This window comes from Oncorhynchus nerka, linkage group LG25 (genome assembly GCF_034236695.1).
Source record: "Oncorhynchus nerka isolate Pitt River linkage group LG25, Oner_Uvic_2.0, whole genome shotgun sequence".
NCBI lineage: Eukaryota > Metazoa > Chordata > Actinopteri > Salmoniformes > Salmonidae > Oncorhynchus > Oncorhynchus nerka.
Window position 1 is genome coordinate 19,996,745 of NC_088420.1, and position 22,743 is coordinate 20,019,487.

The following is a 22,743-nucleotide window of genomic DNA, read 5'->3' on the forward strand; positions in this document are numbered from 1 at the left end:
GAAGTAGGTTATAAAATGGCAGATTACTCTGAAGAGGCTAGCAGTTGTTTGTCAAAATAAGGGAAACACTGACATAAAGTATCTTAATAGCCCATTGGGCCACCACAAGCCGCCAGAACAGCTTCAATGCTCCTTGGAACTCTATTGGAGGGATGCGACACCATCTTTCCACGAGAAATTACATAATTTGGTGTTTTGTTGATGGTGGTGGAAAAAGCTGTCTCGGGCACCACTCTATAATCTCCCATAAGTGTTCAATTGGGTTCAAATCTGGTGACTGAGACACACACCCTTTAAACCCCCTATGCCCCTTTAAGATCCCTATTTCAAAGTCACTGAGATCTCTTCTTCTAGCCATGGTCAGAGATGCTCATGTCTCCTCCCTAACAATGGGAGTCATTGTCCCAAAGGCGGGATGGCAGGTGACAAGTTCAGGTCAGATTTATGAGAGATTAAAACCTCTCACTTCCTCTCTGCCATAGTAGCCAAAATAATGGACAACTGGGCATTTTTATACGTGACCCTAAGCATGATGGGATGTTAATTGCTTAATTAACTCAGGAACCACACCTGTGTGGAAGCTCCTACCTTCAATAAACTGTATCCCTTATTTACTCAAGTGTTTCCTTTATTTTGGTAGTTACCTGTATAACACTTCAGAATTCATTTTCTACTTATTCACTGTGAGGCACTTGAACAGGGCACTTCTTTCTCCCTCCAAGGACCTACTTCCATTTGCATCTCATCTTAAACCATGCCCGTTTAACCCTTCGATGTATGTGCATTACCTCCTCTCCCCCACCCTGCAGGTGTTTGTCAACTTTGCCAAAGAGCAGAGCGATGATGACCTGCTGAGGGAAGTGACAGTCAACGGTGGGACACCAGCACCTCAACCCAGAAGAGCGGCCCAGCCCACCCAACCAGGGCAAACAGCCAAACCAGCTCAAACAACCAAGCCTCCCCAGTCTGTCAAGTCCTCAGATGGCAGACCCAGAGAGACCAAGCCAAACGGGGTCACAGACAGTGGCATGGCGATGACCAGCAGGCCACAGGAGAAACCCCAGTCGAGCAGGGGAGAGAGCAGGAGAGAGTTGAGTAGTCGGAGGTCAAGCAAGGAATCGTCTGCCAACGGATCCAAGGGCACAAGGGAGACTTCAGGCAGTAAGGATCCGACCAGTTTGTTCCTAGTGGGTAGCAGCACACAAGACAGCAGTGTGTAAAGTTATTGGGCAACAGCCCCCTTAATGGACAGACTGGGAGCTCTGTGCCCTCTAGGAGAGGGGGGAAAGTACTACCGGATAGCTCCTCTAATTTCTGGGTGTGGTGCCTTGTTCATTCTCCATCACAGCTATACTGTAGTGCTCCAATATATCCAAACTAATTGTATTCACCTCCAATTACATACAGGCACTTTCATGGGTCAGGTCTTTTGCTTATTATTTACTTTTTATTTGTCATTTCAATTTCCAAATGTTTTGAAAATTAATGATGGAATAGTGGTATTCATCATGGGTCAATCATCGAGTCTTTCAATATCTTTGCATTTTGCCTAAAGCACTTTAACTGAGAAATGCTGCACATAATGATTGTTACATTATCACTGAAGATGTTCAGGGCAACAAAATCATCAATATCTTTTCACATTGGTCTCATGTTTTGCACAGAGAGAAAAATATATTTTTTTCTTATGTCCAGTCACATTTATTATTTGATGCTAAAAACATGGTTTATTTGCACTGGCACAACATTGAGATGCGCAGTTACCAGACTGCATACCAGACTCCAAACACTGCCTTCATTAGGTAAACTGTTTTTATCGTTTTTTAAAATCTGTTTTTAATTGGGCTCGTTATACTGTATGGAACTTGAAAAAACAATGTAGCTGTAAATCCAAAGCAGTTTACTACTGTGCTGTACTGCAGTCTGATGTATTGGAAAGATACAATAACTGATAGGCATGTGTAGAATATCTATACATACAATTGAATGTATGGTCTTATGACGTACTATATTATGCTTGAACATTCATACTTGATTATGTGTATGATTATTTATGTGTACATATAACTAGATGTATACAGAACATATAGTAATAAACCTTAATGGGGATACGTCTATCTTGGGTATTTTGTTCTAACAACTTTATTAACATGTACAATTTATCTATTGTTGATGGTGATTCATCCATGTTCAAAGGCTTCCTTTGGTCATACTAAGGATGACAGGCAGTTTGGTTTTATTGCAGAGGGAGGCAGGGTTCTGCATTCCATTCTCTGTTACTAGAGTGGTCCCTTTCTGTCCACCGATTGGCTTGACCTCTGGACATCTTACCGCTCCCCTGGGAAAGGTTCAAATAAATTAGTTAGCCATTAAAAGGGGCTTCATTTCAATCAACTGCCACAATAGAACAACAATGATCATGAATTATGACTGGTCTCTGTGCTCATTGTTGGTACGGCTAGTAGGCTAAGAGCGTTGGGCCAAGAACCAGAAAGGTGAAAAATCTGATGTGCTCTTGAGCAAGGTACTTAACCCTAATTGCTCCTGTAAGTCGCTCTGGATAAGTGTCTGCTAAATGACTAAAATGTCAAATTGTTAAAGGATAATCTTCCCATTGTAAGCACTATTGATGGTACAGTACTCTGAGCTATAGTCTCCCGATGCTGGAGCCTCTTCTCTCTCATGTCTCGCAGCGCGCCAGCCATGAGAAGATGATCAGGATTGGTCAGTCCCGATGTCTCATCGCTCTCTCTCCTTCCCACTCGCTCTGCAACTCTCTGAAGCAGGCCTTCTATACTGGACACTGATATCTCAGGGAGGTGAACCTGGGTAGACCTCTGAATAGAGACAATATGAAGATTTAGATGTAACTGCTCATTCAGTATTTGATACACAATGGATTACTTTTTTATTTCCCTTAGATCATTTGTGTAATAAATAAGGTACATTTATAGTGGATTTTGACAAGGTTTGATGCTCTGTTTACCAATTAAGTAATTGTGTAATACTTGAAAGGTGGTGAAAATGCAGCTGATCCTTACACATTGGGAGATAATGGTGCTGTCCATCAAATGGCTGGTCTTCTGCAATAGGATCATGGGAAATGGTGCCTTATTCTCAATGGCTTTTGTCCCCTTGGAGGATTTGACCAAGGCATCTTGGTCTGATACACATATCTGTGGCAGAGATGTGTGTGGCACTTGCATTCCCATGCACTCTGAATGTGCTAGTCGTGTTGTAAGGGATATTTTACTTATGGGTGGTAGTAAAATAGGCTTCACTAGACAGCTTGCTTTAGCCCTGTCCAATTCTTGTCTAACATGGGGTCTCCTTTCTTGGTCTCTCGGACACTGCTCACCAGACTTTGATGTGTTGAAGGTCCTTGTATCTGTGCTGGTCCCAGGTTCCTCTTCATCCAGCGAACTACTGCTTTCCTCTACAGGCTCTTTGGCTGAAGCCAGGACAGGCCATAGATTGACACAGATTTTCACCACTCTATTATCTAATCTCTCATACGTATTGGAGACAGGACTTCGGATGTTTGTGGTTACTTCACAAGCCTTATGTAAGTTTAAGGCAGTCTTCCTGGGTAGTACACATTTCACTGCTCCCACAACCATTGGATGAGGGTCAGGTGTTACCAATTTATCACCTATTTCTGGTCTTGTTGCCCTTGGCTTGTTCCTCCGGCCCATTCCTATGTCTACAATTTGGCCTTAAATAAAAGTTCACAATGTAAACATGATGCTCTAATATTATGTAAGCAAAAGCTGTTTTTCTAAAACATTTGATACTAGTATAAGTATTCATCTACAAAGGAAAACACCAGGACATACCTGAGAAAGATATCCAAAATATAAAAGTAGCCTTTTCCCAATTCTATCCCCAAACAAGGAACAACAAGAAAGAACAGTAGGCTACTGACTGTTTAGCCGGATGGGACTGTCTGGGACTTTGGCTTGTAAATTGACTCTCTTGCCTCTCTCTGGAAGGGCACAGTTAAACATTGCTGTTATGGAAACGTCTACAACCTGAACTTTACGAGACATGTTCAGATGTCATTGAAATAGAGCCTGCATGTATTTTTCGCGTAGCTAGCTACTAATAAAAAAAGAAACGTTAAGGCGAGAAAAATAGTTATTTTGTAGCAAACGTCAAAACTTGGTTTGATCAAGATTCTAATGACCTAGAGCTCGTGCCTCGTTTTCGGTTTTGTGAAGGGCGGGGATCAGCTTTGCTGTTGTCTGTCTACCTGCTCTGACAGCGCCAAGCTAGCAAGTGGCTAACTGAACGCCTACGCTAGTTCTGTGTATCGTAGCTACTGTTTTTGTTTTTGTACTCACCCCTCGTTCGTTGTTCTTTGCGTAAGATGGTTGTTTTGACAAATAATAATGAGGAACAGGATATTATGTGAGTGAAAAAGTCTTAACTAAAGTGGGAACTTGAGAGCTAACGTTAGCTAGCAGCAATCGACAAGCACATTTTAGTAATTGTTTTCAAACATTGAATATTTGATAGCTAATTTAGTCTGTATCGTAGATTTTGCCCGTTTAGATATCAGGCACATTTGTGTAAATGAATGCTATATTAATATGCTTGGACTTAACGCTACACTATGGGTAGCTAATGTTAGCAAGCTAAGCTTGCAAGCTGGTGGTACACATCGAACATATGTGTGTAGGTTTGCCGGCTTCTGTTGATGAAGGTGAACTGAGCTGATCACAACTGGCTTGTGTAGATGTTACATTTACGCCATTTCAAGTGGCTGACCCTAGTTAGTAACAGGTAAAACTGGTTAGCAGGATTTGTTTTTTTGCTTGAGTTGTTTGTTACACCTCTGCTGCTCTCGTTCTACTCATGCAAAAATATTTGTAGCCAATCGTTATATTCTCTGACGAGGCCTCTTCTACACACACCTAGCTTTAGCTGTTACTAATGTAACCAATAATATACTTAATTCACGACAGATCATCAAGCAACTCATTTGCATGAGCAATTTGTTGGTTTGAGCACTTCTGTCAGTATGATGCAATGATTACGATATGACGTTAACTACAATGCTGCCGTCTGGTCTAAAAGTGGTAACATTGAAAATCGACCATTCAGAGCTCGAGAATCTTAATGGGGCGTGGCTTTGAAAATTAAACCCACTGACCCACTTTTTAAGGTGGAGTGTCATGTAACCTACAGCTAGCCTACTATTCTGTTGTCGGTATAGCGGCAGCGAGATTATTATATTAGTAAGGCCATTCAATATTACCTACTAGCCACACATGAACAAATACATATTTTGTGAAGAGGTCACCTTCCGAACACATAAGTCAACACAATAGTTGAGTCCTCATAATTCTTGCTCTCTATTTCTCTCAGCCTGATAGAGGAGCGCAAATGCACCTCTCTGCCCAACTCCCCAGCCAAACGTGTGTCTCCAACCAAGAAGAAACAGTTCTTCATCAACCAGGCCATACGCAACTCTGACCTCACACCAAGAGCCAAAGGCAAAAAGAGCCAAAGGCGGCAGGAGAACAGTAAGTTCTCATGTCTGTCAGTGGGAATATTTCACTCTGCTGTAGATGGAAGACACCTGCTCAGCACATATTCTTAATACCCACTAGCTTGATAGCAGCTGGTCTGAACGTGTTCAATAGTCATAGCCATTAGCCAAACAGTATTTTATCAAAATGATTTAACGATGCTGCCTATTCGTTTTTTTTAATCTCCCCTCAAAAAGGTCGCTACCTTGCCAATCTACTTGAAAAAGATGAGTGCTCCAAAGACGAGGCAGAGGTATGCAGTGACCCTGCCCTCCCTTCCATCTTTACTGAGGCCTGCACCAATGGCAACTACGTGGAGGTAGGATTCTACTGGTCCCAACAATTTATCTTCAATCAGGCCTCACTTGTTGCAAGTGAGACTCGCTGAACGTTTTACCACTACTACCCCTAACTAAATGTTTTCCCCTAAGCTGTAGCTCATTGTCCCCTTGTCTGTCAGCAATGGAATGACTTCATGAATCGCTCTGGAGAGGAGCAGGAGAAGCTTCTGGCCCTTCTAGAAGAGGAGGCCAAGAGGAGCAACTCCAACAAGCTCCCCAAGGACCAGAGAGAGGGTGAGAGCCCAGGATAAATGCCTGCCACACACCCAACATGCACTGCCCTATATACAAAGTTTGTAGCGTTATGCTGTTGAAAGTTCATTACCAGGTGTATGTTTCGGTTGATGTGTTTTATCACTACAGGTCAGTGAACAACGATGTTTGCCATTAAATAAAATGTGTAAATTATGAAAATGAGTGCATCATTGGTTTAACATGCTCATTGTCAGGATTTGGGGATATTTGATATGAACTGATCACATTTTTCTACTCTGCCGTGAATCCAGCCTTCACTGCTCAAGACTACTTCCAGAGGATTGATCGAAGGCTGCGTGCTACGCTGAAACGCAAACAAATTCCCATTGTAAGCGTCAACATTCAACATTGAGATTTTGAGAAATGCTTGTCAATCATATCATGGTTTAACCTAAAGTAAAGACACTGTTATCTGTGCTAGTGACACCTGTCCTCATCAACACTTAAATACACACTTTAGCTTCTCTCTGTCTCATTGCCATTCTCCCCTCTGATTGGTTTAGGGGACACTTGAGGTACTTGAAGAGAACCTTCTCAGTTTCTTTGGTGCTCAGCCTCACTCTGTTTACACCACCAACCTTGGAAGCAGGTACTTTTTTTCCCTCTGAAAATGTTCCCCAAACATAATTATCAGAAGTGTTCTTTACACATTTGAGAAGCTCTTCTGGGCTAATATTTGGACTTGTATAGATACCAATTATGAATGAATCAGATGTTACTGATTTTGTGTTTTGTTTATTAGCTTTGAGAGGCTACTGCTTCATGCCGTCTGCCAGTACATGGACCTTGTTTCAGCAAGTGAGTAGTAGTAGAGTAGTAGTTTATTTTTTTAATACATTTTTTGGGGTGTACTTTTACCCCTTTATTTCTCCCCAATTTCATGATATTCAATTGGTAGTTACAGTCTTGTCCCATCGCTGCAACTCCCCTACGGACTCTGGAGAGGCGACGGTTCGAGAGCCGAGTGTCCTCCGAAACACGGAGCCTGTCAAGCCGTACTGCTTCTTGACACACTGCTCTCTTAACCCGGAAGCCATCTGCACCAATGTGTCGGAGGAAACGTCCAGCTGGCGACCAAAGTCAGCTTGCAGGCGCCCGGCCCGCCACAGGGAGTCGCTAGAGTGTGATCGGACCAATAAATCCTGGCGGTCCAAACCCTCCCCTGACGATGCTGGGCCAATTGTGCGCCGCCTCATGGTACTCCCGGTCACGGCCGGCTGTGACACAGCCTGGGATCCTGGGATCAAACCCGGTTTATAGTGATGCCTCAAGCACTGCGATGCAGTGCCTTAGACCGCTGTGCCACCCAGGAGGCCACAATATGTGATTTCTATAGTTATTTATGACTTTTAAAGTGACACTGGCACCTAACCTACGCTTGTGGAAAATAGCATATTTCTCCAATATTTTGAGTGCGAATATTTTTAAAAAATACGCACATTTTCCCACCAGTGGTTTGTTTCCATCAAACTGACTTGTTGCAGTTTAAAGGCTGTGTGTGTTGAGGTAGTGCACATTTAAAAATAAAAAAAACTTTTGCACTGAAGTTCTCATGTGCCGAATAAAAAAAAACATAAGCTTTCCATTGCATTTTCCACTCTATTGATGGTTTTGGTACACACACTGTTGCGATAAATGGAAAACTTGCCCACTCTCGTTTTTTGCGCATGCTCTTTAGACAATAGTTCGCTGATATAATGGATATGTTACGTTATATGATGAGATGGATAAGAGCAAGATCATTTTTATTTGTTAATTGGCAGCTAAGCACCAATCATAATGTCACTAGCATACAAATAAAAACCCAAATTATTTATTGGAAAGAAGCAACAAGCCTATCACGTGCACTTTCAACACCTTGTGAAGTTAATTTCAGTCTATTTCATCTGTAGCCAAATGTGCATGCTTTGTCAAGATGTAGTTGGAAGACCACACAACATAGCATACCGTGACTGCAAATTTACCTCGACATGATGGTTAATTCTATCAACAATTACCCAATTACCCGAAATTTGTAGCATAATTAATTTTACAGGCACAAAAGATCCCACCATATTGAACAAACAAATTGTTGACATTTATGAAATTGTACCAACAGCTGTCGTATTTAAAAAAAAATGTACTGTATGACTTTACTCGTATAAAAACTGTGGATGGAAATGTGGTTAGTAACATGAAAATAGAGCCCCACAGTGGAGGTGTCATAATACCCATAAAACCTTGTCCTAGAGAGATTTACACGGTTATCAAAACATCATGCCAGGGTAAGCCTACACAATACACAGCCCTTATGTGTGTTTCTAAAAATCCCCTACAGAAAAAATGAATGGTGTAAAAACGATTGGAATCATTTCCCTGTTTGACCGCTAGGTTTTATGGGTATTATGACTCATACTGTGTTACTCTATAATGAGGTATGTATTGAGAGACGTTTTATGTTGTCTTTGTGCTGCAGGCTCAGACTGCAACGGTGCTCGTCAAACTGATGTCATGAACAAACAGGAGGGCTTGTTCCAGCCTCCCAGCCCCATGCTCTCTGCCTACCTGGAGCACATGAGCTGAGAGACGGTCACACCGCTGGACAGATGGGCCTGGTTCCATTTCACTCCCTAGCCCCATAAGTGCAGACTTGAAAGGTACAGATAGGCATAAGTTAGTGTGTATATAGGAGTACTCAAATCTGATTCTGGAAGTCCAGAATACTGCTGGTTTGATGTCACTGATTAGCCAGAGATTCCACTCAACTGGTATCAAAAATCTGAATCCATCCATGATTTGTTATAATGAAAATCAGCAGTGTTGCTAACATGGATGTCCACATTTAAGTAAGTTGTGTTGACTACCTAGTCCACTCAAGTGCTTTGTGGATGTCATATCGCTCTTAACTATCCAATCCAATCTTCATCTATCTGTGAACTTAAAATTGATGGCCACCAGGGTACATGGGCAGAGATCAGAATAAAACTGGGCCAGAGAGGGAGTATGCAGTTCACCTACTGTGTTTGTACTGATGATTTAATTAGCCACGTTGAATTGAAAAATAAAATAGCTTTAGTGGTAGGACCAGGCTTAAAACCCTTGGACCTTTTCATGTTACTTGAGAGTGCAGAAATAACGTGATCGGGAACTATTCTATAGCACAGAACTCATCACTATGATAATGTATCAATGTATATGGCTTTGGAGGCATATCTATGGCTTTTGTTACTTCTGGTAAAAAAAAAAACTTACAAACTCTCTTGGAACAATATTCACATTCTTGCAAAAATATAAGTCTATCCACAAAGATATTGGGCACTTTCCGATTTGACTTTGCATGATTGTGTTTTATTTGGGGGAGAAAACTTTTCAATTGTTTTGTCAAAGATGTACACAATTTGGCAGCTTTTTATACTTGCATGCGTAGATAGACCTTGTGTTCTACTGTACTGAATGCAGGTACATTGTTATTCTCCCATTCTTTACATCATTTAGCAAATTATATAAGTTTAGCTTCTGACAATGAAACAGGTCAACTTCAAAAAATGTATATACAGCTTCTTCATATACTTTTTCAACAACTATTTGGTTTGGAATGTCTAATCAAAAGTACTGTACCGATAATATGCAGTACTAATGAGTTAATATAACACAACCTTCTTACTGGACAGCAAACCTGCTCTGTGCTTTGCCTCTTAGGCACTTTTTTCTATCATAAACCACCCCTGGACTAGCACTTTTGCCTTACGAATGCATTCCTGGAACTTTCAATAAATTCCCTGCTTTTCCAGAAATCCTGGCTGAATGGATTCGGATTTCCTGCTTATTCCCTCCTGATACCGGGAATCCTCCAACTGAGATTTTGGGAAAAACAGAATTTATTGAAAGTTCCAGGAATTTTGGCAACCCTATTTATATGTATTTGTGTATGTATTTATACATTTATACTAATGACCTTTTGAAAGCATCCATCCAGGTTATTTAAAATATCCATAACTTTATTTGTACTATCAAAAATGGTATGAAGAAACTTGACCTGCCGGTGCATCTGTGTCGATAACCAAAGTTTGTTGTGCCCGTACATTTAGTTTCTCAGGCTTTCAGCCACTCACTATGAATGTCTTTTGTGATTTCACAAGTAATGTATGCATACGAGAAGCTTAACTTCTTTTGAATATTACAACCAACAACCCTCTACTGTATGTAGTGGTGCAATGTTTTTGTCAACTTTGTCGCTTGTTTATTACTAGTAGTGCTGTAAATATTAATCCCCAACATTAATTAATTGAACTCATGTTCAATGTGTGCCAACACAGGATAGGTAAAGTTCTGTTTCTGCGTAATATTCTCTTAACTTAAAGCATTTTACAGTGATATGAATGGATGTTTCCTTCAATGATTGTTTGATGCAAGAGTGTATATCTTAAGTAATGTCAGTACATAATTATATCAGTCAACAAATGATAATATAGTAGTTTAGTTTGTAAACGTTTATCCTATTGTCTAGGTAGTTGGTTGCGTAATCCTTACTGAAAGTGCCGAAAACCATGTCTGAATAGACACATTTTAATAAATCTTAACTCAAGTGTTCAATGACTCTAAAATGACTCGATTATTTAATCGTCGATTCAGACAGTATTTCATGAACATCTTAAAATGTACAGTATATCCCTTAATTTTGCATTTGGAACGTTAAATGGACAAATGGTAGTAGCAATGATGGAGCAGTATGATGACGCAGTGTGACTCCCTGACAATTTTTACATTTAATGTTACTGCTTGATGGACACTTAATATGTAATAAAAAAAAGTGATTGCACGGGATCTTTAAAGAATGTATTACATAACAGGAAATGTGGAATGTAATTGAGCTTCAAATGTGAGGAAATGTCCACATAATATGCCACAAGAATGCAATACCTCTGACAACATTTCTCTGAGTTGGGTACCACAATGTGAAAGACTAAACTTTTTTTTACCAATTACAACCCTGAACTAAACTAAAACTTTGAGCAATTAGTCAATAGATCTTGGATCAAAATAAAATGATCTGCTGCAACATCCAAACGTGAAAGTGGGCTTTTACAGTATATCTTTAAATTGTGTCAAGTTTATAAATAATGACAAAGAAAGCACAAACTCAGGGTGTATGTTTAACTAAATGTTCACTTAAACATAGTATGTTTTAGCCAGGAGCCATTTACATTTACATTTAAGTCATTTAGCAGACGCTCTTATCCAGAGCGACTTACAAATTGGTGCGTTCACCTTATGACATCCAGTGGAACTGCCACTTTACAATAGTGCATCTAAATCTTTTAAGGGGGGGGGGGGGAGAAGGATTACTTTATCCTATCCTAGGTATTCCTTAAAGAGGTGGGGTTTCAGGTGTCTCCGGAAGGTGGTGATTGACTCCGCTGTCCTGGCGTCGTGAGGGAGTTTGTTCCACCATTGGGGGGCCAGAGCAGCGAACAGTTTTGACTGGGCTGAGCGGGAACTGTACTTCCTCAGTGGTAGGGAGGCGAGCAGGCCAGAGGCGAGCAGCCAAGGTGGGGAGGTGAGCAGCCAAGGTGCACAGTCACACCTGTGACAGTTGGGCAATTACTTGCAGTAATTACTCCTGTTTTGAATTGTGAAAATAAACATAATATTTTATGAAGGTGATCATTGCAATAGCTAACTAAATTGTTTGCGAGTATACTATTTTGAGAGCCGGCATGATTCATGCATCTATCCACTAGATGGCAGCCTAATGTTAGTAATGCGTCAGTTAATGTGTTATAAGAAACTAGTAAACTACAATAAATTATTTGGTTTTTTTATTTATTAAATGCAGCCAAATATGTAATAGGTAAAGTGTTGATACTGTTTAGAATTAAATTAGGCTTCAATTAGATTCTGTTTATTAATTGGTGTTTATAATAACATATAGCTGCATTGTTGCTGACCTTTGCTGTGTGATTAAAATGCATAGGCTACCCCTTGATACAAGTAACTGATGCAGAAACGCAAGGTTTCGGCTTATAACTGTTATGCATTAATGATGGTACTAATAAGGATGAATTATGTCATAATAATTATGTAATTTTATTTCCCAAGGAAATTCCACCATAACATTTATTACATGGCAATTTTGATGAGGGGAAAAAGCAAAAGAGTTGGCGAAATTTATAAGCGATAATTAGGACGCGTGGTCTCATCATCTTCATTCAGTTTGCTTATTTTGTGTGCTATGAGCATACAGTAGTCAGTAGGGCAGAGTAGGCAACTAGATTCAGCCGCAGGCCAATTTTAGTCAGAGCAGATGGTCGAGGGCCAGAACATAATTATAATAATTTGAACATTGCAAATTGACCACAACTAAGCCCAGAAAGAAATTGTATTTGAAAATTGAGACACGATCACATCTCTTTTTTTATCCGTGGGAATACTTGGCAACACATTTCCTTAATTAAACATCATTTTTAGCTGAATTCCTGGTGATTTTAGTCTTTATATATATATATATATCAATCTACAAAACAAAATAAATCGCTTGTGGGGCTGGTTTTGGCCCATGGGCCGCCAGTTGCAGACCCCAGCAGCAGAATATTGGCACCACCCACCTGATGTAGGGTGAAAAGGAATCACTCACTACCTAAGGGAACCTCGCCAAAAGCTCAAATGGGGTAGGTAGTCTTTCATTATAATGTCAAGGGACAATCTGCCAAGTTTCTTACGTTGAGATGTGCTTAGGGAGAAAATAGTTTCCCTCTTCCTCGAGGTATAGAACACACGTTTCAACATCTCATACATATTTCACCAACATGAAGCTTAGAAGCTATTATAATACAATGCCATTATTTTCCCCCACACTGACTGCACATATATTTACATTTTCCGACATTCCCTTTGTATGTATAGGTTGGCCCCCAATGATTCAGAGGTAATTTGCATCTGATTGCTGTTTGTCAACCAATGATTTGACTCTACGACCGTGAGCACGCCTTAAATTAGTCAAGATACAATGTAACCTGTGAATCAAGCCATACATTGAAATCGGATTAGATGTGTGCAACGTAATAGAAATACCACAATCAATTGATATCAGTTTACTACTATATATGAAATATACAATCGTTAACCTCCAGAACGCCTTAGATTCAGGAGGAAATCAGGAATATTTCTTCCGGTTCCCAAGAATGCAAAAATAAAACGGAAGCTGATTTGGTAAGTTTTTTTTTTCTCTTATTGCGACTCGCACGCTCGGTCTGGAATTCATTATACAAGCAGGAGTCTTATCCTGCCTAATGATGTTTTATATGTTCCTGGGATAATTATGATACGATATCATGTCTGATTCAACTTGACTAATCGGATACAGCCCAATGTGTACATGCCCCTTTTGATATTTAAGAATATGTTTATTTATATATCGCTTTTCATTACACGTTGAATCTCAGTCGCTTTAAAAAACAGAACAACCAGAAAACTATTTAACAAAACAAAAGTAGGAGGATCTGGCAGTTCTTGGTCGATGGTCTTCCACAGTTTTAGATGATGGGCTGTGCGGAAAGGTAAAATCTTGAGCGGATGGAGCATTGATAGTACAGTACGTAGGGAGTTAAGAGACATCTGACAGACAGGCCACGGAGCTCTCCATCCGGCACCTCGTTTTCGATGTTCACAGCTCCTCCTCTGTAGGTAGGCTGGATCGTCCACCTGGGTGATGCTTTGGCGGCTGTAAAAGCGCCAGTAAGAACACCACTCTCAGTAGTAGTCCTAAAAAGCCCACTACCAGGGGAGCCTCTGCAACACCTCACACCGCATATGTGGCGATGTGCCAAGTAATTAAATTATCGTTTAGAATTTGGGTTGATTTTGCATTTGCAAATAGTAAAGTACATCACTCATATACTTTCTAATATATAGAAAACTATTATATGTTGTATCGTAGCTTAGTGTGCTATGTTAGGCTACCTGTTGCTCACATTGGGTGTAGGAATTGGGAAGTTGCCAAAAGATTCTGGAAACGGTATTTACGTTTCCTGAAGTCAAATAAAATAGAACTGTCAAGCGTTCAATTGACCTGCTTTTTGTGTTGATGTTGTCCACCACATTTAAGACAATATAGCCTATTTGTTTAGTGAGTCATTTGAGTAGGCTACAGAGTAGCCACAACTCGACTGATAAATACATCATTTTAGTTGCTCATTTCTCGAAACGCATATGATGATCATTCTATATGTGGGCATATATTCGTTTCATGAAAGTTATAAACATAAACAACGATATACCTATTATATTTATCAGTTGAATTACATTAGATGGATTGCATATAATTAATTGGTCCTTTTCAGCATAGCATTTGAATGTACTTTTTGTAGATATATAAAAGTTGAAAGGGAATGAGGAGCGTCACGTAAAAGGCTTTGCATGGTCAATTTGATCTCTTCAGTTGCCATACAACTTTTACTGCGATAGGGGCTCTGCAGAAGTCAGGGCATTTATACTTCTTGGGCTTTGATGAGCAGAGGTGTTGTGTAGAAGTTTTCAAGAAAGGGAGTTTGTGTTTATACTGGACCTCCCGCCCCCACTTGTCGTCAACCAATCATGTCAATGCGGAGCTATAATGGAGCCCATTTTACAACATTTGGGCGGCGCACGTCGATGCGGTACAGAGCTGATTTGAATAACTGGTTATTAATGTCTTAATTTCATATTAACCAGACAAATATCAATCCAAAACAGACTTTTCTCTCCCTATCATACCCAGCTTCCAAGGTAGTATCTCTACTTGAAAATGTTGGACAGCATGGCAAATTATTTTATATTTTAGTGCAATTTTATGACACATTTCATGCAACTCTACTTATTTTGCATGGGGCAGAGAGAAAAATCTTATTTACTGCAATTCTACCCATTGGGTAGCCTAGTGGTTAGAGCATTGGACTAGTAACCGAAAGTATGCAAGTTCTAATCCCCAAACTGACAAGGTACAAATCTGTCATTCTGCCCCTGAACAGGCAGTTAACCCACTGTTCCTAGGCCATCATTGAAAATAATAATTTGTTCTTAACTGACTTGCCTAGTTAAATAAAGGTAAAAATTAAATTGCCATGTTAGCGATATCTGCCTGGGGCCATAAGAGACTGGAGCCGGCCCTGATGAAACCATAGTGGATCACTTTGTGCCTGTCCATATTGCAGTGGAGGGCAGGACCATCCTCCTCAGTGAATTTAATTAAAAATATATACACTGCTCAAAAAAAATAAAGGGAACACTAAAATAACACATCCTAGATCTGAATGAATGAAATATTCTTATAAAATACCTTTTTCTTTACATAGTTGAATGTGCTGACAACAAAATCACACAAAAATGATGAATGGAAAAAATTAAATCAAAATTAAAGTGGAAAACCACACTACAGGCTGATCCAACTTTGATGTAATGTCCTTAAAACAAGTCAAAATGAGGCTCAGTAGTGTGTGGCCTCCACGTGCCTGTATGACCTCCCTACAACGCCTGGGCATGCTCCTGATTAGGTAGCGAATCTCCTCCCAGACCTGGACTAAAGCATCCGCCAACTCCTGGACAGTCTGTGGTGCAACGTGGCGTTGGTGGATGGAGTGAGACATGATGTCCCAGATGTGCTCAATTGGATTCAGGTCTGGGGAACGGGCGGGCCAGTCCATAGCATCAATGCCTTCCTCTTGCAGGAACTGCTGACACACTCCAGCCACATGAGGTCTAGCATTGTCTTGCATTAGGAGGAACCCAGGGCCAACCGCACCAGCATATGGTCTCACATGGGGTCTGAGGATCTCATCTCGGTACCTAATGGTAGTCAGGCTACCTCTGGCGAGCACATGAAGGGCTGTGCGGCCCCCCAAAGAAATGCCATCCCACACCATGACTGACCCACCGCCAAACCGGTAATTCTGGAGGATGTTGCAGGCAGCAGAACGTTCTCCACGGCGTCTCCAGACTCTGTCACGTCTGTCACATGCTCAGTGTGAACCTGCTTTCATCTGTGAAGAGCACAGGGCGCCAGTGGAGAATTTGGCAATCTTGGTGTTCTCTGGCAAATGCCAAACGTCCTGCACGGTGTTGGGCTGTAAGCACAACCCCCACCTGTGGACGTCGGGCCCTCATACCACCCTCATGGAGTCTGTTTCTGACCGTTTGAGCAGACACATGCACATTTGTGGCCTGCTGGAGGTCATTTTGCAGGGCTCTGGCAGTGCTCCTCCTTGCACAAAGGCGGAGGTAGCCGTCCTGCTGCTGGGATGTTGCCCTCCTACGGCCTCCTCCACGTCTCCTGATGTACTGGCCTGTGTCCTGGTAGTGCCCCCATGCTCTGGACACTATGCTGACAGACACAGCAAACCTTCTTGCCACAGCTCGCATTGATGTGCCATCCTGGATGAGCTGCACTACCTGAGCCACTTGTGTGGGTTGTAGACTCCGTCTCATGCTACCATTAGAGTGAAAGCACCGCCAGCATTCAAAAGTGACCGAAACATCAGCCAGGAAGCATAGGAATTGAGAAGTTGTCTGGTCACCACCTGCAGAACCACTCCTTTATTGGGGGTGTCTTGCTAAATGCCTATAATTTCCACCTGTTGTCTATTCCATTTGCACAACAGCATGTGAGATTTATTGTCAATCAGTGTTGCTTCCTAAGTGGACAGTTTGATTTCACAGAAGTGTGATTGACTTGGAGTTACTTTGTGTTGTTTAAGTGTTCCCTTTATTTTTTTGAGCAGTGTATTTTTAAACATTTAGAGAGTTCTCCTTTTTAGATAAAACTATACTAAATATAATCACATCACCAAATAATTGATTAAAACACTGTTTTGCAATGAAGGTCTACAGTAGCCTCAACCGCACTCTGTAGTGCACTCTGCACCATGGTGTAGGACAGCTAGCTTCCGTCCTCCTCTGGGTACATTGACTTCAGTCCAAAATCTAGGAGGCTCATGCCTTCCATAGACTTTCACAGTAATTATGACAACTTCCAGAGGAAGTTGCAGCATGAACTGACATGTTGTCCACCCAATCAAAGGAGTAGAGAATTATCCTTTGTACTGAATGCATAAGCTACAGTTAGCTGACACTGCAGTGCATAAAATGTGGTGAGTAGTTGACTCAAAGAGAGAGAAAGACAATAGTTGAACAGTTTTGAACAAATCCATTTCTTCAAAAATGAAGAAGAAGCAATATAAACTGCTTACTGACTATACACTGTAAATTTACTGCATGATTGTAGTGGGTTTACTAACACGTTAGTTCTGTTGTCTATGATGTTACTTTAGCTAATATAGTGACAACGATGTAGGCTGTATGTAGCGGTTATGATATTGTTCGGCTTGAAAAGTTTTTTTTGAATGGTCACATTCAGATTCAGAGAATTTCAATGTGCTCAGATAGGCAATTAATTTAGCAGAAGCTGATGTGTTGTGCATTGAAGTCCACAAACGAAAGGACAAGGTGAGAGGAGGAGAGCGCATAGAAGGAATACAATGTACAGTGGGGCAAAAAAGTATTTAGTCACCCACCAATTGTGCAAGTTCTCCAACTTAAAAAGATGAGAGGCCTGTAATTTTCATCATAGGTACACTTCAACTATGACAGACAAAAAAATAAATAAATCACATTGTAGGATTTTTCATTAATTTATTTGCAAATTATGGTGGGAAATAAGTATTTGGTCACCTACAAACAAGCAAGATTTCTGGCTCTCACAGACCTGTAACTTCTTCTTTAAGAGGCTCCTCTGTCCTCCACTCGTTACCTGTATTAATGGCACCTGTTTGAACTTATTATCAGTATAAAAGACACCTGTCCACAACCTCAAACAGTCACACTCCAAACTCCACTATGGCCAAGACCAAAGAGCTGTCAAAGGACACCAGAAATAAAATTGTAGACCTGCACCAGGCTGGGAAGACTGAATCTGCAATAGGTAAGCAGCTTGGTTTGAAGAAATCAACTGTGGGAGCAATTATTAGGAAATGGAAGACATACAAAACCACTGATAATCTCCCTCGATCTGGGGCTCCACGCAAGATCTCACCCCGTGGGGTCAAAATGATCACAAGAACGGTGAGCAAAAATCCCAGAACCACACGGGGGGACCTAGTGAATGACCTGCAGAGAGCTGGGACCAAAGTAACAAAGCCTACCATCAGTAACACACTACGCCGCCAGGGACTCAAATCCTGCAGTGCCAGACGTATCCCCCTGCTTAAGCCAGTACATGTCCAGGCCCGTCTGAAGTTTGCTAGAGAGCATTTGGATGATCCAGAAGAAGATTGGGATAATGTCATATGGTCAGATGAAACCAAAATATAAATTTTTGGTAAAAACTCAACTTGTCGTGTTTGGAGGACAAAGAATGCTGAGTTGCATCCAAAGAACACCAGACCTACTGTGAAGCATGGGGGTGGAAACATCCTGCTTTGGGGCTGTTTTTCTGCAAAGGGACCAGGACGACTGATCCGTGTAAAGGAAAGAATGAATGGGGCCATGTGTCGTGAGATTTTGAGTGAAAACCTCCTTCCATCAGCAAGGGCATTGAAGATGAAACGTGGCTGGGTCTTTCAGCATGGCAATGATCCCAAACACACCGCCCGGGCAACGAAGGAGTGGCTTCGTAAGAAGCTTTTCAAGGTCCTGGAGTGGCCTAGACAGTCTCCAGATCTCAACCCCATAGAAAATCTTTGGAGGGAGTTAAACGTCTGTGTTGCCCAGCAACAGCCCCAAAACATCACTGCTCTAGAGGAGATCTGCATGGAGGAATGGGCCAAAATACCAGCAACAGTGTGTGAAAACCTTGTGAAGACTTACAGAAAATGTTTGACCTCTGTCATTGCCAACAAAGGGTATATAACAAAGTATTGAGATAAAATTTTGTTATTGACCAAATACTTATTTTCCACCATCATTTGCAAATAAATTCATTAAAAATCCTACAATGTGATTTTCTGGATTTTTTTCTCTCATTTTGTCTGTCATAGTTGAAGTGTACCTATGATGAAAATGACAGGCCTCTCTCCTCTTTTTAAGTGGGAGAACTTGCACAATTGGTGGCTGACTAAATACTTTTTTGCCCCACTGTATATCGACATAACCTGAAAGGCTGCTCAGCAAGGAAGAAGCCACTGCTCCAAAACCACCATTAAAAAGCCAGACTACGGTTTGCAACTGCACATGGGGACAAAGATTGTACTTTTTGGAGAAATGTTCTCTGGTCTGATGAAACAAAAATATAACTGTTTGGTCATAATGAACATCGTTATGTTTGGAGGAAAAAAGGGGAGGCTTGCAAGCGAAGAACACCTTGCCAACCGTGAAGCACATGGGTGGCAGCAGCATGTTGTGGGGGTGACTGGTGCACTTCACAAAATAGATGGCATCATGAGGGTGAGAAATGATGTGGATATATTGAAGCAACATCTCAAGACATCAGTCAGGAAATTAAAGCTTGGTCACAAATGGGTCTTCCAAATGGACAATGATCCCAAGCATACTTCCAAAGTTGTGGCAAAATGACTTAAGGACAACAAAGTCAAGGTATTGGAGTAGCCATTACAAGGCCCTGACCTCAATCCTATAGAAAATTTGTGGGCAGAACTGAAAAAGCGTGTGCGAGCAAGGAGGCCTACAAACCTGACTCAGTTACACCAGCTCTGTCAGGAGGAATGGGCCAAAATTCACCCAACTTATTGTGGGAAGCTTGTGGAAGGCTACCCAAAATGTTTGACCCAAGTTAAACAATTTAAAGGCAATGCTACCAAATACTAATTGAGTGTATGTAAACTTCTGACCCACTGGGAATGTGAAATACAAGCTGAAATAAATACATTTTCTCCACTATTACTCTGACATTTCATATTCTTAAAATAAAGTGGTGATCCTAACTGACCTAAGACAGGGCATTTTTACTAGGATTAAATGTCAGGAATTGTGAAAAACTGAGTTTAAATGTATTTGGCTAAGGTTTATGTAAACTTCCGACTTCAACTGTATATTGAGCATTCAAGACACAATGTGCAGAAATAAAGGGAGGAGCCAGGAATATTTTCCACAATGGAAAGATCAGCTAACTCCTCTGCTTTCTAGAAAAAGCCATTATCTCTAAATTGCACTATGTACAAACGTCCCTTTTCAGTACCCTGTCTTTCAAAAATAATTCATAAAAATCCAAATAACTTCACAGATCCTCATTGTAAAGGATTTAAACACTGTTTCCCACGCTTGTTCAATGAACCATAAACAATTAATGAACATGCACCTGTGGAACGGTCGTTAAGATACTAACAGCTTACAAGCAATTAAGGTCACAGTTATGAAAATGGAGTCCTTTCAATGGACTCTGAAAAACGGCAAAAGAAAGATGCCCAGGGTCCCTGCTCATCTGCGTGAACGTGCCTTAGGCATGCTGCATGGAGGCACGAGGACTGCAGATGTGGCCAGGGCAATAAATTGCAATGTCCATACAGAGGCCTGTACTCTGGAGTGGGATCGATTTGGAGGTGGAGGGTCCGCCTGGTCTGGTGCGGTGTGTCACAGCATCATCGGACTGAGCTTGTTGTCATTGCAGGCAATCTCAATGCTGTGCGTTACAGAGAAGACATCCTCCTCCCTCATGTGGTACCCTTCCTGCAGGCTCATCCTGACATGACTCTACAGCATGACAATGCCACCAGCCATACTGCTTGTTCTGTGCGTGATTTCCTGCAAGACAGGAATGTCAGTGTTATGCCATGGCCAGCGAAGAGCCCATTGAGCACATCTGGGACCTGTTGGATCGGAGGGTGAGGGCTAGGGCCATTCCCCCCAGAAATGTCCGGGAACTTGCAGGTGCCTTGGTGGAAAAGTGGGGTAACATCTCACAGCAAGAATTGGCAAATCTGGTGCAGTCCATGAGGAGGAGATGCACTGCAGTACTTAATGCAGCTGGTGGCCACACCATCTACTGACTGTTACTTTTGATTTTGACCCCTTCTTTGTTCAGGGACACATTATTCAATTTCTGTTAGTCACATGTATGTGGAATTTGTTCAGTTTATGTCTCAGTTGTTGAATCTTGTTATGGTCATACAAATATTTACACATGTTAAGTTTGCTGAAAATAAACGCAGTTGACAGTGAGGACGTTTCCTTTTTTGCTGAGTTTATAATAAATGGCACATGTAAAACCATCAGTACCTGCTTGTTTCCTACTCACAATTTCAGTTATACTACAAAAGCGCTCCCTTGGTGAGCCCAGCTTGGACTCTGAGCACATTCCAAACATAATTTCCTGTATACCACAACAGTGGCCAGCAGTAACGTATACTCTGCCTTAACAAGGCATGTTATTCATTAGACTGCATTCATTATGCAAAGACATCGGGGTTTTAAGACCTGAACTTGATCTCCTACCATACGTTTATAATCCACAGAGGTCCAATCACTGAGCAAATCCCCCTTTTCTTAAAGAGGCCTCATTGCAGGCAAATAAGGAAAATGGCCCTCCTTTGGAAAAGGGATGTGTATGGGATGCTGAATTACAGTAGGCTATAAATCAGTGGCGGTCAGAGCCGTTTATGATGAGGGAAAACAATTTTGTTTTTTTTTCATGAGTATGGCCTTATTTCTATTACAGCATATTAAATGACTGACACTGATATTCTATTCACCCAGTTCAATGTAACATAAATAGGTTTAGGTTAATACATGATACTAGAATTTTCCCTTCATGAGTTTCTACAACCTAGTCTACGAATAAAATTTTCCAACATAGGTGCACACAGGTCTAGAGAAGAAGGTAGGTGACAGACAGTGACACAGGACAGAGAGAGACACATTCAATACCGCCTTGCACACTCTTGCCTGCATCTAGCTGATCAAGGGTGTGATCATTAGTCCAACAGAAACGTTTTTCAACAGAATCGGCAGAATGACTTACACCTCTAATCAGGCGTAAAACAGTTCACTTTCATAGCAGCTACAGTGGGGCAAAAAAGTATTTAGTCAGCCACCAATTGTGCAAGTTCTCCCACTTAAAAAGATGAGAGAGGCCAGTAATTTCCATCATAGGTACACTTCAACTATGACAGACAAAATGAGAGAAAAAAATCCAGAAAATCACATTGTAGGATTTTTAATGAATTTATTTGCAAATGATGGTGGAAAATAAGTATTTGGTCAATAACAAAAGTTTATCTCAATACTTTGTTATATACCCTTTGTTGGCAATGACAGAGGTCAAACGTTTTCTGTAAGTCTTCACAAGGTTTTCACACACTGTTGCTGGTATTTTGGCCCATTCCTCCATGCAGATCTCCTCTAGAGCAGTGATGTTTTGGGGCTGTTGCTGGGCAACACAGACTTTTAACTCCCTCCAAAGATTTTCTATGGGGTTGAGATCTGGAGACTGGCTAGGCCACTCCAGGACCTTGAAATGCTTCTTACGAAGCCACTCCTTCGTTGCCCGGGCGGTGTGTTTGGGATCATTACCATGCTGAAAGACCCAGCCACGTTTCATCTTCAATGCCCTTGCTGATGGAAGGAGGTTTTCACTCAAAATCTCACGATACATGGCCCCATTCATTCTTTCCTTTACACGGATCAGTCGTCCTGGTCCCTTTGCAGAAAAACAG

General features: G+C 41.2%; 3 protein-coding genes and 1 long non-coding RNA gene across 8 annotated transcripts in view; 3 read left to right on the forward strand and 1 right to left on the reverse strand.

Annotated features, from left to right (window-relative positions):
- Window positions 1-2,115, forward strand: part of abca7 (ATP-binding cassette, sub-family A (ABC1), member 7) — a 48,655-nt gene extending 46,540 nt beyond the window's left edge. For both annotated transcript variants that reach the window (XM_029633795.2, XM_029633797.2), the window contains one exon: window positions 810-2,115. In XM_029633795.2, the coding sequence (XP_029489655.1) occupies window positions 810-1,220 (411 nt within the window). In that variant the 3' untranslated portion in view covers window positions 1,221-2,115. The remainder of the gene's footprint in view (window positions 1-809) is intronic.
- Window positions 1,483-3,925, reverse strand: LOC115109162 (uncharacterized). Of its 2 annotated transcripts, XR_010461089.1 has the most exons (4): window positions 3,837-3,925; window positions 3,042-3,715; window positions 2,642-2,837; window positions 1,483-2,338 (listed from the first exon to the last, which is right to left on the reverse strand). It is a non-coding gene; the product is annotated as an uncharacterized LOC115109162 (long non-coding RNA). The 2 variants fall into 2 exon arrangements; XR_010461088.1 differs by having other exon boundaries at window positions 3,042-3,864.
- Window positions 3,926-4,326: 401 nt separating this feature from the next.
- On the forward strand, window positions 4,327-10,702 carry r3hdm4 (R3H domain containing 4). 3 transcript variants are annotated; one of them, XM_029633800.2, is made up of 8 exons: window positions 4,327-4,410; window positions 5,371-5,528; window positions 5,732-5,853; window positions 5,995-6,109; window positions 6,382-6,458; window positions 6,634-6,719; window positions 6,873-6,928; window positions 8,586-10,702. In XM_029633800.2, the coding sequence occupies exons 1-8, from the start codon at window positions 4,370-4,372 to the stop codon at window positions 8,690-8,692; spliced, it is 762 nt and encodes a 253-aa protein (XP_029489660.1). In that variant the 5' UTR covers window positions 4,327-4,369; the 3' UTR covers window positions 8,693-10,702. The 3 variants fall into 3 exon arrangements, with proteins under 3 accessions (XP_029489660.1, XP_064865724.1, XP_064865725.1); XM_065009652.1 differs by lacking the exon at window positions 8,586-10,702 and adding an exon at window positions 7,029-8,077; XM_065009653.1 differs by lacking the exon at window positions 8,586-10,702 and adding an exon at window positions 7,035-8,077.
- Window positions 10,703-13,107: 2,405 nt separating this feature from the next.
- Window positions 13,108-22,743, forward strand: part of LOC115109164 (AT-rich interactive domain-containing protein 3A-like) — a 65,344-nt gene continuing 55,708 nt past the window's right edge. The window contains exon 1 of the mRNA XM_029633801.2: window positions 13,108-13,318. The gene's annotated coding sequence lies outside the window, so the exon portion shown is untranslated. The remainder of the gene's footprint in view (window positions 13,319-22,743) is intronic.